At 48.7% G+C, this 18,934-nt stretch overlaps 1 protein-coding gene across 1 annotated transcript in view; it reads left to right on the top strand.

Moving 5' to 3' along the window:
• LOC135008417 (gametocyte-specific factor 1-like) overlaps positions 1 to 18,934 on the top strand; it is a 525,710-nt gene that overhangs the window by 449,635 nt on the left and 57,141 nt on the right. The window contains exon 9 of the mRNA XM_063952201.1: positions 576 to 598. Within this exon, the coding sequence (XP_063808271.1) occupies positions 576 to 586 (11 nt within the window). The 3' untranslated portion in view covers positions 587 to 598. The remainder of the gene's footprint in view (positions 1 to 575; positions 599 to 18,934) is intronic.

Raw genomic sequence — 18,934 nt, 5'->3', positions numbered from 1 at the left:
GTTTTACAAGTTTGATACTTTGGCCTCTGGGGACCTTCCGTTTCGTCAATCAGTTCTGCACAGGAACCTCAGCACTCTCCCACCCGGTTAGGGAGCTTTGGTACTTCCCCATGGTACTAAATGGATTCCCAGTATCCCCTAGGACGTAAGAGAAAATAGGATTTTAATTACCTACCGGTAAATCTTTTTCTCATAGTCCGTAGGGGATGCTTGGCGCCCGCCCGGTGCTAACTTCTTCCTGCACTGTTACTTGGTTAAGTATCCTGGTTTGCTCAGCTGTTGCTCTCAACGGATGGTTGTCATGTCCTACCACTTTCTATGTCGCAACTTTTCCTGGTTGTGATGCCTGGAGAACTAACTTTGAAGGGTTTGTATTTTCTGTTTGTTTAGTGGAAGTATGGTTTTCTCTGAAGTCCGCTGCAGTTGTAACCGACTAGTTTCATTGACAATGTACAGTAAATAAAGACTGGCCTTCTTATTTGAAAACAAAAGCCAGTAGGTGAAGTAACCATAAGTTTATGTGCCGAAATGTTACTTATTAATTAAGTCAATTCTGTGTGTTTCTGTCTTTACAGATAAGTCATGACTGGGTATTTGGGTGAGTATTTATAATGTTTCATTTTTGTGACTTGCAGGGGACTGCTAACCATAAATAGAAGAATAAACTTGTTTAAATTATACACAGATGTTGCATCTTTTTCAATTTCAGATTTTATTCTGCAAAGAATCCAGATTCGTTTTTGCTGTTTTGGAAATGTGGATTAATTCAGAGTATATCTTTGTGGTGGTTAGGAAAATATATGCATTGGCTTTTTTCACTTTTTTTATTAAAGTAAAATAAACACTCTTTTCTCCGGCTGGGTCCACAGGTTACCCACAGGATAACATTGGGATATGCCGGAGCGACAGCGGAAATGCCACCAAACGGACACGAGCTTTCTGGCCTCCCAGGATGCATCGGGGCTTCTCCATATAATCCCGCCCACTGACTGTCAAATCAGTTTTTTGTTTGGCGCGGCAGGAGCCGGACCATGGTCACAGGGCTGCGATTAAGTAGCATCCTGAAGCTTTTATTATTTTATTTTTATAGTCTTACTATGTTTTTTTTTTCTTTGAGTGACTTTTCTTAACAGCGTCTTAAACGCATACTAGAAAGAGTCGCTCCAACAACTCTCCACCGGGTCGCAACAACGCTTACCTTCGCGGTATAGTGCTGTCTCGACGGGCGTCTGTATCGGATGATTCTAGCAGGTCCAGCAGACGTAACCAGGCTGTGGCCGGAGCATGGGGAGAAGGTAAGTCAATCGGTTTCCTCTTACTATGGGGTCCGGACACAGCTTCACTGTATTGGAGGGGACTACAAACAGTGCTTGATGCGCCGCCACTCTTAAGTGCAACAGCGCTATGCTTTAGGGATTATAGGCGCCAGGACTAGGTGAGGCCGCGATGCTTGGAGTTTAAGTCAACTGGGGGAGTTAGACGCTCTCCTGGCCGCCCCTCCCCCAAGTTCATGACCAGTTTCCGTGCGTCTCCCGTCCGAACTAATGACCTCACTTCCGGCTCAGACGCTACCATGAGGGTACTTAGTTGCAGCATAGACGCTGCGATGGTGTACACTAGACTTTCCGCCTAGACCCGGTCGCAGACAGGAGCATCTGTATACACTTATTGTTCAATGAGTGTCTGTGTCCATTAAAGAGCGTCTGTGTGTCTCATCAGTCATCAAGAGCGGCAGTGTACACTAGTAGCGTCTGAATCCACTCAGCGTCTTGCGAGCGTATTGATGGATATGGAAGTTTGGTGAGTCTCCCTGTATCCCACTCTATGGGGAAAGGGTTATACAGTACTAAAGATTCTCTCTACTTGTTAGTATGAATTGTTAACTTTTTGTACATATTGCATATGAGGCCTGTATATTACTGTTGTTTTCTGCATGATATATTTGAAAAAACTGGTTAAAAACAGAAATACAATTGTCCCATTTACTTGTAAGTAATTTTTATGGTTGATTGTATTCTCATATGACAATGTCTAAAATTTTAACATGTGACTGACTGCTAGTATGTGTGCTGACTTTTATATGTTGTCCGTTCTGTTCTGAACCTCAATTCAGGTGACCCCAGGGAATAGGTTACACTATTAACCCATACATGCAGCTCCATCCCTATGGTTTGGTTCCAGTAGCTTCTACAAGTAACCAGGCTATTAACCAGGGTACAGGTAAGACTAAAGTAGGTACGTCTATGTTACAGACTACACAAGAGGATACAACAGATGATGATACAGTATATTCAAATACTCCGTATGATGATCAGTCGCAGAGTTTCAGCTCAGAGGATGTAGCTAAACTTATTGATGCAATGAAGGCTATTCTCTCTTTGGAGGAATCAGCCAAAGCAGTGTCAAAATCTAAAGCACCTGTGTTTAAACGAACAAAAACAGTTAAAACTGAGTTCCCAGCGTCAGAGGATCTTACGGAAATGATGGAAGAACACTGGGCGACGCCCAGTAAAAAATATAAGATTCCGAAAAAATGGGATTCTTATTACCCATTTCCAGCTGCAGATTGTTCAAAAAGAGAAGTTCCTCCTAAAGTAGATGCACATATACGACTTGTGCATAAATCTGCTTTGCCATTGTCATCTACCTCACTAAATGATGTCACAGACAGAAGGGTAGATAGCTTCTTGAAAAATATATTTTCTCAGAAACAGTGGTAAGGCCTGCTATTGCTTCAGCCTGGATGGCAAAGGCAATGGGAGAATGGGTGGAGGAACTAGAAAATGGCCTCTCCCCTTCTAATACGGAGCAGGGGTATAATTTAGGCCGTATAAGACAAGCTGCCCAATTTGGAAGAAGCAGCAATTGGTATGGGTACGATTGCTTCTAAAGCATCAGCCTTGACAGTAGCCGCTCGTAGAGCAGTTTGGCTATGCACTTGGAAAGCAGATGCAGAATCCAAGAAAGCTCTGGAAGCATTGCCTTTCATTGGTAATGTATTGTTTGAGAAACAATTGTCAGAGAATCGGAAGCTGAATCCAAAAAAGTCAGTTTTCCGGCTAGTTATAACCCTAAGACTAGAGGTTCAAAATTTCGGCTATTTCTACGGCAAGGCAAAGCAAAAGCTAAAGAGGAGTCTAAGCAACCCCAGTTCAATAGATCAGCCAGGGGTAGAAAGCAATGGGCTAGTAGAAAGCCAGCTTCCAATCCTGAACAAAAGCCATCAGCTTGAGGAGATGGGCCTCCGCCCAGAGGATTCCAGGGTTGAGGGTCGACTCCTTCATTTTGCACTCATATGGCAACAGTCGACGACAGATGCGTGGGTGCAGAAGGTGGTATCTCTCGGGTATTGGTTCCCATTCAGGAGGCAGCCTCCTCAAAGGTTTTTTTGCACCAGCCCGTCTTGTTTAGAGTCGAAGGCCAATGCCCTGCAAGAAGCAGTTCAGAAATTGCTTCAGTCGGGTGTGATTATCCCGGTACCCCCATCACAATGGGGATAGGGTTTTTAATCCAATCTATTTCTCTTACATTCTAGAGGATGCTGGGGACTCCAAAAGGACCATGGGGTATAGACTGGATCCGCAGGAGCTTGGGCACACTAAAAAGACTTAAAACTGGGTGTGAACTGGCTCCTCCCTCTATGCCCCTCCTCCAGACCTCAGTTAGACTTTGTGCCCAGGAGTGACTGGATGCACACTAGGGGAGCTCTACTGAGTTTCTCTAGAAAAAGACTTTTGTTAGGTTTTTTATTTTCAGGGAGCCCTGCTGGCTACAGGCTCCCTGCAGCGTGGGAGTGAGGGGAGAGAAGCAGGACCTACTTCTGTGAGTTTCAAGGCTCTGCTTCTCGGCTACTGGACACCATTAGCTCCAGAGGGTTCGATCACTTGGTGCACCTAGCTGCTTGTTCCCGGAGCCACGCCGTCACCCCCTCACAGAAGGCAGAAGTCGGGTGAGTATGAGAAGATCAGAAGACTTCAGGACGGCAGTGAATTTGGCTGGCCGAAGCCGCCGGGAAGGGGGCGGAGCTTCGGTCCGCGGCTCACACGCGCCATTTCTCTGACGTCCTAGTGGATGCTGGGTACTCCGTAAGAACCATGGGGTATAGACGGGCTCCGCAGGAGACTGGGCACTCTTAAAAGAAAGATTAGGTACTATATCTGGTGTGCACTGGCTCCTCCCTCTATGCCCCTCCTCCAGACCTCAGTTAGTATCTGTGCCCGGCCAGAGCTGGATGCACCCTAGGGGCTCTCCTGAGCTTCCTAGAAAAGAAAGTATTTGTTAGGTTTTTTATTTTCAGTGAGATCTGCTGGCAACAGACTCACTGCTACGTGGGACTGAGGGGAGAGAAGCGAACCTACCTGCTTGCAGCTAGCTTGGGCTTCTAAGGCTACTGGACACCATTAGCTCCAGAGGGATCGAACACAGGCCCGTCCTCGGTCGTCCGGTCCCGGAGCCGCGCCGCCGTCCCCCTTGCAGAGCCAGAAGAACGAAGAGAAGTTGAAAATCGGCGGCTGAAGACTTCGGTCTTCATTAAGGTAGCGCACAGCACTGCAGCTGTGCGCCATTGCTCCCTTAGCAGACCACACACTCCGGTCACTGATGGGTGCAGGGCGCTGGGGGGGGGCGCCCTGGGCAGCAATTAGATTACCTTACTTGGCGAAAAGCACATAATACAGTCTGATAAACTGTATATGTGCATTAACCCCCGCCATTAAAGTACATAAAAGGACAGAAGCCCGCCGCTGAGGGGGCGGGGCCTTCTTCCTCAGCACACCGGCGCCATTTTCTCTTCTCAGCTCAGCTGGAAGGAAGCTCCCCAGGCTCTCCCCTGCAGTATCCTGGTACACAAAGGGTAAAAAAGAGAGGGGGGGGCACATAAATTTAGGCGCAAAACTGTGTATATAAGCTGCTATAGGGGAAAAATCACTCAGTATAGTGTACATCCCTGTATTATATAGCGCTGTGGTGTGTGCTGGCATACTCTCTCTCTGTCTCTCCAAAGGGCCTGGTGGGGGAACTGTCTTCAAATAGAGCATCCCCTGTGTGTGTGGTGTGTCGGTACGCGTGTGTCGACATGTCTGAGGTAAAAGGCTCCTCTAAGGAGGTGATAGAGCGGATATGTGTGTGGGAGGGTGTCTCCGTCGACAACGCCGACACCTGTTTGGATATGTGTAAGTGCTGAGGTAAAATTATTGCACAAAAGGTTAGGGAACAGAAAGGAAATCTACCCTGGTCTATCCCTATGTCACAGAGTCCTTCAGAGTCTCTCTATGTTCACTATCCAAAATAACAAAGTATCGACACGGAGTTTAACTCCACTGTTGACTACCATAATGCAAAGTTACAGCCAAGAGGGCTAAAAGATATTCAATATATGATTATTGGAATAAAAGATGATTTGCATATCACTGATGACTCATCTGTCCCTGACACGAGAGTACACATGTTAAGGGGAAGAATGCTGAGGTAAATTTCCCTCCTCTCATGAGGAAAAAGAGCGGGAATCTCCAGACAAGAGACGGCAGCTTCCCACAAGAGAATTCTCAGGCTGTATCCTTTCCCCACTAGGGCCAGGATGTGTTGAGAATCTTCCCCTTGGGTGTCCTGTTTGCACTAGCTATTCTCAGGGATCCTGCAGATAGTGTGCACATTCTAGTATACTACTCAGACCGGCGATTGTGTCGGCATGGGTTTATAGCGCTGTGGCAGCGTGGACAGGTACCTTATCAGCAGAGATTGAGACCCTAGTATGCATATAAATATTTTAAGATGCTGTCTTAAGTGATAGATATATAATTATAAAGCATGCCCAAAGGGACATGAGTATACTGGGTCCTAGAGACAAAAGCTATGTCGATTTCTGCTTGACGTGTCCTGTAGAATATACATTGGACAGATGATGCCGACTTAAGAGGCATATGGAAGGCTGAGGATTGTGTGGAGAAAGGTTCTCGGGCCTGGTCTCCACAGCTATAGCTGGTAATTCTGATATTTTGCCTTATTTTCCTGCACAGCCTAGGACAGCACGACATTATTAAATGCAGCTTTTCGAATACAGAAACAAAAAAGTCTGAGGTGCGTCCTTTCTTGTCAGAGCCGGGGGCAGAGGAAAGAAGCTGTACAACACAGCTAGTCCCCAGGAACAGAAGTCCTCCCCGGCCTCTACAAAAATCCACCGCATGTCGCTGGGGCCCCACAGGCGGAGCTAGGCCTGGTGGGGACACGCCTTCGTAAGTTCAGCCACAAGTGGGTTCACTCCCTGTTAGATCCCTGGGCAATAGAAATTGTATCGCAGGGATACAGGCTGGACTGTGAGAAGATGCCCCCTCACCGAGGACCCGGCGGGCTTCCCCCCAAGAGAGGGAGCCAGTGTTAACTGCAATTCGTAAATTGTATCTTCAACAGGTGGTGGTCAAGGGTCCCCTCCTTCAACAAGAGGGTGTTATTATTCGACCATGTTATAATCCCTAAACCAGACGGTTCGGTTAGACCCATATTGTATTAAAATCCCTGAACATATACCTGAAAAGGTTCAGGTTCAAGATGGAATCGCTAAGAGCGGTCATTGCAAGCCTGAAATGAATCGGGACATAAGGGATGCATACCTTCGTGTCCCCATTTATCCACCTCATCAGGCGTACCTCAGAATTGCGGTACGGGATTGTCATTACCAATTTCACCAAGGTAATGGCGGATATGATGGTGCTCCTGCGGAAGCAAGGTGTCACTATTATCACATACTTGGATGATCTCCTCATAAAAGCGAGATCAAGAGAGCAGTTGCTGGACAGCGTATCACCTTCTCTGGAAGTGAAACGGCAACACGACTGGATTCTATATATTCCGAAGTCGCAGTTGGTTCCTACAGCTCATCTGTCTCGCCTAGGCATGATCCTAGACACAGACCAGAAGAGGGTTTATCTCCCGATAGAGAGAGCTCAGGAGCTCATGACACTGGTCAGGAATCCATTGAAAACCAAAACAGGTGTCAGTGCATCACTGCACTCGAGTCCTGGGAAGGATGATGGCATCATTCGAGGCCATCCCCTTCGGCTGGTTCCATGCAAGGACAATGGAACTTACTGGACAAGTGGTCCGGATCACATCTTCAGATGCATCGGTTAATCACCCTATCCCCCAGGGCCAGGGTGTCTCTCCTGTGGTGGCTGCGGAGTGCTCACCTTCTCGAGGGCCGCAGATTCGGCATTCAGGACTGGGTCCTGGTGACCACGGATGCAAGCCTCCGAGGTTGGGGGGCAGTTACACAGGGAAGAAAATTCCCAGGTTTGTGGTCAAGCCAACAGACTTGCCTTCACATCAATATCCTGGAACTAAGGGCCATATACAACGCCCTAAGTCAAGCGGAGTTCCTGCTTCGCGACCAACTGGTTCTGATCCAGTCAGACCGCAGGGGCTCATGTAAACCGCCAGGGCGGCACAAGGAGCAGGGTGGCGAGGGTAGAAGCCACCAGAATTCTTCGCTGGGCGGAGAATCAAGTAAGCGCACTGTCAGCAGTGTTCATTCCGGGAGTGGACACGACCTCCACCCGGGAAAGTGGTGACTTCATCAGGAAGTCTTCACGTAGTTTTGCAAATTGATGGAAACTGCCTAAGGTGGACTACATGGCGTCCCACCTCAATAAAAAGATAAAAAAAGGTTTTACGCTGGGTCAAGGGACTCTCAGGCGATAGCTGTGGTCACACTAGTAACACCGTGGGTGTTCCAGTCGGTCTATATATTCCCTCCTCTTCCTCTCAGACCCAAGGGCTGAGAATTGTAATAAACGGAGGAGTGTGAACAATATTCTTTGCTCCGGATTGGCCAAGAAGGACTCGGTACCCGGAACTGCAAGACATGCTCTCAGAGGACCCATGGCCTCTGCCTCTCAGTCAGGACATGTTGCAACAGGGACCCTGTCTGATCCAAGACTTACCGCGGCTGCGTTGGACGGCATGGCGGTTGAACGCCGGATCCTAGCGGAAAAGGGCATTCCGGATGCAGTTATTCCTACGCTGATAAAGGCTAGGAAAGACGTGACAGCAAGACTTTTTCACTGTATATGGCGAAAATAGGTTGCTTGGTGTGTGGCCGGGAAGGCCCTACAGAGGAATTCCAGGGGGGTCGATTCCTGCACTTCCTACAGTCAGGAGTGACTATGGGCCTAAAATGAGGATCCATAAAGGCCAAGATTTCGGCCCTATCCCTTTTTTCTCTCAAAAAGAACTGGCTTCACTGCCTGAAGTTCGGACGTTGTTACAGGGGTGCTGCATATTCAGCCCCTTTTTGTGCCTCCAGTGGCACCTTGGGATCTTAACGTGTGTTGGATTCCTAAAATCCCACTGGTTTGAGCCACTTAAGACCGTGGAGCTAAAATATCTCACGTGGAAAGTGGTCATGCTTTTGGCCTTAGCTTGGACTAGGCGTGTGTCAGAATTGGCGGCTTTGTCATGTAAAAGCCCATATCTGATCTTCATATGGAAAGGGCAGAATGGAGGACTCGTCCCCAATTTCTCCCTAAGGTGGTATCATCGTTTCATTTGAACCAACCTATTGTGGTGCCTGCGGCTACTAGGGACTTGGAGGATTCCAAGTTGCTGGACGTAGTCCGGGCCCTGAAACTTTGTTTCCAGGACGGCTAGAGTCAGAAAAACTGACTCGCTATTTATCCTGCATGCACCCAACAAGCTGGGTGCTCCTGCTTCAAAGCAGACTATTGCTCGCTGGATCTGTAGCACGATTCAGCTTGCACATTCTGCGGCTGGACTGCCGCATCCTAAATTAGTAAAAGCCCATTCCACGAGGAAGGTGGGCTCTTCTTGGGCGGCTGCCCGAGGGGTCTCGGCTTTACAACTTTGGCGAGCTGCTACTTGGTCGGGTTCAAACACTTTTGCAAAATTCTACAAGTTTGATACCCTGGCTGAGGAGGACCTTGAGTTTGCTCATTCGGTGCTGCAGAGTCATCGGCACTCTCCCGCCCGTTTGGGAGCTTTGGTATAATCCCCATGGTCCTTACGGAGTACCCAGCATCCACTAGGACGTCAGAGAAAATAAGAATTTACTCACCGGTAATTCTATTTCTCGTAGTCCGTAGTGGATGCTGGGAGCCCGTCCCAAGTGCGGACTCTCTGCAATACATGTATATAGTTATTGCTTAACTAAAGGGTTATTGTATGAGCCATCTGTTGAGAGAGGCTCAGTTATTGTTCATACTGTTAACTGGGTATAGTTATCACGAGTTGTACGGTGTGATTGGTGTGGCTGGTATGAGTCTTACCCTGGATTCCAAATCCTTTCCTAGTAATGTCAGCTCTTCCGGGCACAGTTTCCCTAACTGAGGTCTGGAGGAGGGGCATAGAGGGAGGAGCCAGTGCACACCAGATATAGTACCTAATCTTTCTTTTAAGAGTGCCCAGTCTCCTGCGGAGCCCGTCTATACCCCATGGTCCTTACGGAGTACCCAGCATCCACTACGGACTACGAGAAATAGAATTACCGGTGAGTAAATTCTTATTTTTCTCCCTGCACCAGACGGAGGGAGAGACGCTGCCGGGACCTCCACGCTGATTTCAAGTAAAGGGGACATCTCCAGAGGGAGCCGCAGTGGGGTACCAGTCTTTTTGATAATAAGGCAGCGCGGGGTACATATATTCGTGTACCAATATACAGGCGCTGGGGTGTGAGCTGGCATACTCCCTCTGTCTCCTCTTCTGGGCTGCATTGTGGGCCTGTCACCTTGCTGGAACGGTTCTGTGTGTTGTGTGTCGGTACTACGTGTCGACATGTCGGAGCCTGAATGTTATTCACCAGAGGAGGTTATGGGAGGTGGGGATGCGGGGCTAGATGTAGCACTGTCGACGCAGCCGAATCCTGATTTACTAGCACACCTTAATACAATAAATTCCAATGTAGCTTCTTTATCTAAGAGGTTAGATAAGTCTGAGTCACAGATGCAGGTGTGGAAAAAGTCTATGGTGGAGGCTTTATCTCAGGTACAGACCCCATCCGGGTCCCATAAGAGGCCTTTTACTCAGGTGGGGGATACGGATACAGACACGGACTCTGATTCCGAGGTCGATTTCACTGAGGCTGCGTTACATCCACGATTAGTTAAGAGTATTCAGTACATGATTGTGGCTATAAAGGATGTTTCGCAAATTTCTGATGAACCTGCGGTACAGGAAACAAGGATTTGCTTGTTCAAGGGAAAGAAACCTGAGGTGAAGTTTACCCCCTCTCATGAAATGAATACTCTTTGTGAAAAGGCTTGGGAGTCGCCGGATAAGAAATGGCAGATTCCCAAGAGGATTTATATGGTGTATCCTTTCCCCTCTGATGACAGGGGAAAATGGGAGACATCTCCAACTGTTGATAAAGCTCTATCCCGTTTGTCTAAGAAGGTGGCGCTTCAGTCTCCTGACACGGCAGCTCTCAAGGATCCGGCGGATCGCAAGTTGCAGACGTGTCTGAAGTCCATTTTTGCTAATTAGGGTGCATTGCTCAGACCTGCTGTGGCGTCTGTATGGGTGAGTAGTGCTATTGCTAAATGGGCTGAGAATTTAGCTAGTGACATGGATACTCTTGATAAAGATGATGTCCTTCTAACTCTCGGTTATATTAAGGACGCTGCGGATTACCTAAAGGACGCGGCAAGGGACGTCTGTCTCTTGGGATCAAGGACCAATGCCATGTCGATATCTGCCAGGAGGGCCTTGTGGATCCATCAATGGAATGCTGATGCCGACTCCAAGAGGTCTATGGAAGCTCTACCCTTTAAAGGTACTGTCTTGTTTGGGGACGGCCTGGCGGACCTAGTCTCGACCGCGACTGCGGGTAAGTCCTCTTTTCTTCCTTATGTTCCCACACAACAGAAAAAGGCACCACATCAACAAATGCAGTCCTTTCGTCACAATAAATACAGGCGTGGGAAAGGTTCGTCTTTCCTCGCCTCAAAGGGTAGTGGACGGGGAAGAAAACTTCCTGCAGCCTCAGGCGCACAGGACCAGAAGTCCTCCCCGGCTGCTACCAAGTCCACCGCATGACGCTGGGGCTTCCCTGGGGGAGTCCGGACCGGTGGGGGGCCGTCTTCAGGTATTCAGCCAGGTCTGGATTCAATCAGACCTGGATCCTTGGGTGTTAGAAATTGTGTCTCAAGGATACAAACTGGAGTTTCAGGAGATGCCCCCTCAGCGGTTCTTCATTTCGGCATTACCAGTGGTTCTTCCGGACAGGGAGGTGGTCCGGGCGGCGATTCAAAAATTGTGTCTACAGAAGATCATTGTTCCCGTCCCAGCGGGGGGAGGGGTTCTACTCGAGCCTCTTTGTGGTACCGAAACCGGACGGTTCGGTCAGACCAATTCTAAATCTAAAATCCCTCAATCCATACTTGAAAGTCTTCAAGTTCAAGATGGAATCCCTTCGAGCGGTGATTGACAGCCTGGAGGGGGGGGATTTTATGGCGTCAGTCGACATAAAGGATGCCTACTTACATGTGCCGATATATCCTCCACATCAGGCTTTCCTCAGGTTTGTGATACAGGATTCTCTTTACCAATTTAAGACGTTGCCGTTTGGGCTTTCCACGGCTCCGAGGATTTTCACCAAGGTCATGGCAGAAATTATGGTTCTTCTTCGCAAACAAGGTGTTTCAATTATCCCGTACTTGGACGATCTCCTGATAAAGGCGAGGTCCAAGGAACGGTTGCTGAGAAGTGTAGAGTTGTCACTATCGGTTCTGTGACAGCACGGTTGGGTGCTCAATTTGCCGAAATCCCAGTTGATTCCGACCACTCGGCTTCCTTTTCTGGGCGTGATTCTGGACACGGAGTTACAGAAGGTATTCCTTCCAGAAGAAAAGGCTCGGGAACTGCAGACGATGGTCCGAGAACTTCTGAAGCCGACGAGTGTCGATCCATTATTGTACTCGGGTTCTGGGGAAGATGGTTGCGGCGTACAAAGCCATTCCATTTGGCAGATTTCACGCCCGCGTGTTTCAGTGGGACTTGCTGAGCAAATGGTCCGGATCTCATCTACACATTCACCGGAAGATAAGTCTATCTCCCAGAGGCAGAATTCCTCTCCTGTGGTGGCTACAAGCTCATCACCTCCTGGGGGGACGCCGATTCGGTATCCAGGATTGGGTACTTCTGATGACAGATGCAAGTCTCCGGGGCTGGGGCGCAGTCACCCAAGGAAGAAATTTCCAGGGAAAATGGTCGCTCCAGGAAGCCTGTCTCCACATAAATATTCTCGAGTTAAGAGCCATTTACAACGGCCAGCTCCAAGCAAGAAGTCTAATTCAGGATCGACCGGTCCTGGTACAGTCAGACAACATCACAGCGGTGGCCCATATAAACCGGCAAGGCGGAACGAGGAGCAGAGCGGCAATGGTGGAGGCCACAAAGATCCTTCGCTGGGCGGAACAACACGTCAGCGCACTGTCAGCAGTTTTCCTACCGGGGGTGGACAACTGGGAAGCGGATTTCCTCAGCAGACACGACCTCCATCCGGGAGAGTGGGCTCTGCACCAAGAGGTATTTGCAGAAGTGACAAGACGCTAGGGAATTCCGTTGATAGACATGATGGCTTCTCTGCTCAACAAGAAGCTCCCGAGGTATTGTTCCAGGTCAAGGGACCCACAAGCCACTGCAGTGGACGCCCTGGTGTCTCCGTGGGTCTTCCAGTCGGTGTATGTGTTCCCTCCACTTCCTCTCATTCCAAAGGTGCTGGGGATCATTCGTCGAGCAAGGGTTCAGGTGATTCTCGTCGTTCCAGACTGGCCAAGAAGGGCCTGGTACCCAGATCTTCAGGACTTGCTGGTGGAAGATCCTTGGCCGCTTCCTCTAAGAGAGGATCTGTTGTTGCAGGGTCCATGCGTTTTTCCAGACTTACCGCGGCTGCGTTTGACGGCATGGAGGTTGAGCGCCAGATCTTAGCTCGTAAGGGAATTCCCAGTAAAGTCATTCCAACTCTCATTAAGGCTAGGAAAGAGGTTACGGCGAAACACTATCACCGTATCTGGAGGAAGTATGTTTCCTGGTGTGAGCTTAAAATGGCTCCTGCGGAGGACTTTAACTTGGGTCGTTTTCTCCACTTTTTACAGGCGGGCGTAGATGCAGGCCTGAAATTGGGTTCCATCAAAGTGCAAATTTCGGCTTTGTCTATTTTCTTTCAAAAAGTTAGCTGCCCTCCCAGAGGTTCAGACCTTTGTGAAGGGTGTAATGAATATCAATCCGCCGTTTGTAGCTCCATGGGACCTCGATGTCGTCTTACGATTTCTCATGTCTTCCTGGTTTGAACCTTTGCGTAAGGTTGAGTTGAAATTTCTCACTTGGAAAGTCGTTATGCTTTTGGCGCTGGCATCTGCCAGGCGAGTGTCGGAATTGGCAGCTTTATATCATAAGAGCCCGTACTTGATTTTTCATTCGGATAGGGCGGAATTGAGGACTCGTCAACAATTTCTACCGAAGGTGGTTTCTTCACTTCACATTAACCAACCTATTGTGAGTCCGGTAGCACGAAAGAGGTGGCGATTCCAAAATCTCTGGATGTTGTAAGAGCGTTAAAAGTATATGTTTCTAGGACAGCTGTTACTAGGAAAACTGAAGCGTTGTTTGTTTTGTATGCGGCCAACAAGATTGGTCATCCTGCTTCAAAACAGACTATTGCACGCTGGATTTGTAGTACGATCCAGCAGGCTCATTCTTCGGTAGGACTGCCGGTGCCGAAATCGGTTAAAGCCCATTCTACCAGGAAAGTGGGCTCATCTTGGGCGGCTGCCCGAGGTGTCTCGGCGCTACAGCTTTGCCGAGCAGCTACTTGGTCGGGTTCGAACACTTTTGCTAAGTTCTATAAGTTTGATACCCTGGCCGATGAGGACCTTGCGTTTGCTCAGTCGGTGCTGCAGAGTCATCCGCACTCTCCCGCCCGTTCTGGAGCTTTGGTATAATCCCCATGGTCCTTTTGGAGTCCCCAGCATCCTCTAGGACGTAAGAGAAAACAGGATTTTGGTACTCACCGTTAAATCCTTTTCTCTGACGTCCTAGTGGATGCTGGGACTCCGTCAGGACCATGGGGAATAGCGGCTCCGCAGGAGACAGGGCACAAAATTTAAAAGTTTGACCACTAGGTGGTGTGTACTGGCTCCTCCCCCTATGACCCTCCTCCAAGCCTCAGTTAGGTTTTTGTGCCCGTCCGAGCAGGGTGCAATCTAGGTGGCTCTCCTAAAGAGCTGCTTAGAAAAAGTTTGTTAGGTTTTTTATTTTCAGTGAGTCCTGCTGGCAACAGGCTCACTGCAACGAGGGACTTAGGGGAGAAGAAGTGAACTCACCTGCGTGCAGGATGGATTTGCTTCTTAGGCTACTGGACACTAGCTCCAGAGGGACGATCACAGGTACAGCCTGGATGGGTCACCGGAGCCGCGCCGCCGACCCCCTTGCAGATGCCGAATAGAGAAGAGGTCCAGAAACCGGCGGCAGAAGACGTCTCAGTCTTCATGAGGTAGCGCACAGCACTGCAGCTGTGCGCCATTGCTCTCCGCACACTTCACACCAGCGGTCACTGAGGGTGCAGGGCGCTGGGGAGGGGCGCCCTGGGCAGCAATGTAATATACCTATTCTGGCTAAAATATATCACATATAGCCCCTGGGGCTATATGGATGTATTTAACCCCTGCCAGGTTCCAAAAAAACCGGGAGAAGAAGCCCGCCGAAAAGAGGGCGGGGCCTATTCTCCTCAGCACACAGCGCCATTTTCCTGCCCAGCTCCGCTGCGAGGAAGGCTCCCAGGACTCTCCCCTGCACTGCACTACAGAAACAGGGTAAAAACAGAGAGGGGGGGCACTTATTGGCGATATTTATAATATTTGAGCTGCTATAAAGGGAACACACTTATTAAGGTTGTCCCTATATATATTTATAGCGCTTGGGTGTGTGCTGGCAAACTCTCCCTCTGTCTCCCCAAAGGGCTAGTGGGGTCCTGTCTTCTATCAGAGCATTCCCTGTGTGTCTGCTGTGTGTCGGTACGTGTGTGTCGACATGTATGAGGACGATGTTGGCGTGGAGGCGGAGCAATTGCCTGTAATGGTGATGTCACCCCCTAGGGAGTCGACACCAGAATGGATGGCTTTGTTTATGGAATTACGGGATAGTGTCAGCACGCTACAAAAGTCGGTTGACGACATGAGACAGCCGGCAAACCAGTTAGTACCTGTACAGGCGTCTCAGACACCGTCAGGGGCTGTAAAACGCCCTTTACCTCAGTCGGTCGACACAGACCCAGACACTGACACTGAATCCAGTGTCGACGGTGAAGAAACAAACGTATTTTCCAGTAGGGCCACACGTTATATGATCACGGCAATGAAGGAGGCTTTGCATATCTCTGATACTGCAAGTACCACAAAAAGGGGTATTATGTGGGGTGTGAAAAAACTACCGATAGTTTTTCCTGAATCAGAGGAACTGAATGAAGTGTGTGATGAAGCGTGGGTTACCCCAGATAGAAAACTGCTAATTTCAAAGAAGTTATTGGCATTATACCCTTTCCCGCCAGAGGTTAGGGCGCGCTGGGAAACACCTCCTAGGGTGGATAAGGCGCTCACACGCTTATCAAAGCAAGTGGCGTTACCGTCTCCTGATACGGCCGCCCTCAAGGATCCAGCTGATAGGAGGCTGGAGAATACATTAAAAAGTATATACACACATACGGGTGTTATACTGAGACCAGCAATCGCCTCAGCCTGGATGTGCAGTGCTGGCGTGGCTTGGTCGGAGTCACTGTCTGAAAATATTGATACCCTGGATAGGGACAGTATTTTACTGACTATAGAGCAGTTAAAGGATGCATTTCTTTATATGCGAGATGCACAGAGAGATATTTGCACTCTGGCATCAAGAGTAAGTGCGATGTCCATATCTGCCAGAAGAAGTTTATGGACGCGCCAGTGGTCAGGTGATGCGGATTCCAAACGACATATGGAAGTATTGCCGTTTAAGGGGGAGGAATTATTTGGGGTCGGTCTATCGGATCTGGTGGCCACGGCAACGGCCGGAAAATCCACCTTTTTACCCCAGGTCACCTCCCAGCAGAAAAAGCCGCAGGCTTTTCAGCCGCAGTCCTTTCGTTCCTATAAGAACAAACGAGCAAAAGGACATTCCTATTTGCCCCGAGGCAAAGGAAAGGGTAAGAGACTGCAACAAGCAGCTCCTTCCCAGGAGCAGAAGCCCTCCCCGGCTTCTACAAAGGCGTCAGCATGACGCTGGGACCTTACAAGCAGACTCAGGGGCGGTGGGGGGTCGCCTCAAACATTTCAGTGCACAGTGGGCTCACTCGCAGGTGGACCCCTGGATCCTGCAGGTAGTATCTCAGGGTGACAGGTTGGAATTCGAGAAGTCCCCTCCTCGCCGTTTCCTAAAGTCTGCTTTGCCAACGTCTCCCTCCGACAGGGCGACGGTATTGGAGGCCATTCACAAGCTGTATTCTCAGCAGGTGATAGTCAAGGTACCCCTCCTACAACAGGGACAGGGGTATTACTCCACGCTATTTGTGGTACCGAAGCCGGACGGCTCGGTAAGACCGATTCTAAATCTAAAATCTCTGAACCTGTACATACAAAAATTCAAGTTCAAGATGGAGTCACTCAGAGCAGTGATAGCGAATCTGGAAGAGATCCTTCGAAGAGAAGGCGTCTTAATTATCCCTTACTTGGACGATCTCCTGATAAGGGCAAGATCCAGAGAACAGCTGGAGGTCGGAGCAGCACTAACCCAAGTAGTGCTCCAACAACACGGGTGGATTCTGAATTTTCCAAAATCCCAACTGATCCCGACGACACGTCTGTTGTTCCTAGGGATGATTCTGGACACTGTTCAGAAAAAGGTATTTCTTCCGGAGGAGAAAGCCAGGGAGTTATCCGATCTACAATATAATAATATAAAACTGAGGTTCCAGGAACCTCTAAATTAAGCAGTAAATTGAACCTTAATTGGGTATACTCAGAGGGCCGTCACAGTACCTATGTTAAAGGATAATTCTTTTTTAGCTGTTTAGCTACATGAAGTTTTCTTGCCAAGATGTAAAAAGGCACGACAGTACTTAGCACAATTGTGCATATAGGTGTCCTCACTTTATAATTTATTTTCCAATTGGGAAAAGTTCATCACTTGCCAATTTTAGTGTGGACTGTGCAGAGGTAAGCAGTAAAGGGATAGCTGTTACTCACAAACTGGACGGTATTTTCTCTTGTTGTACCGCAATGGTACCGGCGTGCATAGCCGCTCTCTATCACCCTTAGCACGGGTGAGACATCCGTCAGCGGTAGGACTCGTCCGTGGCGTGAGTAGTTGGTAGCGTCAGCTAAACGACCGCTCTCTCCTCCGGCAAAGTGTGAGTATACCGGTACAGCGTGTTCCACTCTCAGTATTGGTGGAATGATGTTCACCAAATTCAGGTGTTCCCAGTGTGATCCGAGGGACTAAATGAATCAGTCACGCTAGAAAGTGTAGCAATTACCGGCAATGGTTTTTGATAAGCTGCTGGGAGGACACACTTCAGTTCTTATTGGCAGTAGGTACTGGGGCTCCTTCTCTCTGTATCCTCAACGCGTTTCTCCGCACCCCAGGCGGCTTCTTCAAGAGGCACACTCTGCCTCTTGAAGAAGCCGCCTGGGGTGCGGAGAAACGCGTTGAGGATACAGAGAGAAGGAGCCCCAGTACCTACTGCCAATAAGAACTGAAGTGTGTCCTCCCAGCAGCTTATCAAAAACCATTGCCGGTAATTGCTACACTTTCTAGCGTGACTGATTCATTTAGTCCCTCGGATCACACTGGGAACACCTGAATTTGGTGAACATCATTCCACCAATACTGAGAGTGGAACACGCTGTACCGGTATACTCACACTTTGCCGGAGGAGAGAGCGGTCGTTTAGCTGACGCTACCAACTACTCACGCCACGGACGAGTCCTACCGCTGACGGATGTCTCACCCGTGCTAAGGGTGATAGAGAGCGGCTATGCACGCCGGTACCATTGCGGTACAACAAGAGAAAATACCGTCCAGTTTGTGAGTAACAGCTATCCCTTTACTGCTTACCTCTGCACAGTCCACACTAAAATTGGCAAGTGATGAACTTTTCCCAATTGGAAAATAAATTATAAAGTGAGGACACCTATATGCACAATTGTGCTAAGTACTGTCGTGCCTTTTTACATCTTGGCAAGAAAACTTCATGTAGCTAAACAGCTAAAAAAGAATTATCCTTTAACATAGGTACTGTGACGGCCCTCTGAGTATACCCAATTAAGGTTCAATTTACTGCTTAATTTAGAGGTTCCTGGAACCTCAGTTTTATATTATTATATTGTGGTCCTGTTTATGTATAATTTTATTTATTTTTATGTGTTTTTTGTGATTTGTTGTCAATAAATTGGTTTAATTTTTATCATTGTGTTCACCAATTGGTATTAAGCGCCGACCTGGTAATTTTCCTAATTGCTTTGTTTGTTGAGGAGGCCGGCTACCTCCTCACCAGGTGGCAGCTAATCCCAGGGTGCACACACACACAGGCCTGCCAGCGCCACTATTACCTCTTTTTCCTTTTTTTGCAGTTATCCGATCTAGTCAGGAACCTCCTAAAACCAGGAAAAGTATCTGTGCATCAATGCACAAGAGTCCTGGGAAAAATGGTAGCTTCTTACGAAGCGATTCCATTCGGCAGATTCCATGCACAAACTTTTCAGTGGGATCTGCTGGACAAATGGTCCGGATTGCATCTGCAGATGCATCAGCGGATAAAATTGTCCACAAGGACAAGAGTGTCTCTGCTATGGTGGTTGCAGAGTGCTCATCTGTTAGAGGGCCGCAGATTCGGCATACAGAACTGGGTCCTAGTGACCACGGATGCCAGCCTGAGAGGCTGGGGAGCGGTCACACAGGG

This window comes from Pseudophryne corroboree, chromosome 2 (assembly GCF_028390025.1).
Source record: "Pseudophryne corroboree isolate aPseCor3 chromosome 2, aPseCor3.hap2, whole genome shotgun sequence".
In the NCBI taxonomy this organism is placed as follows: Eukaryota; Metazoa; Chordata; class Amphibia; order Anura; family Myobatrachidae; genus Pseudophryne; species Pseudophryne corroboree.
Note: the sequence above shows the minus strand (reverse complement) of the source record. Positions and strands in the feature narration are given on the sequence as shown.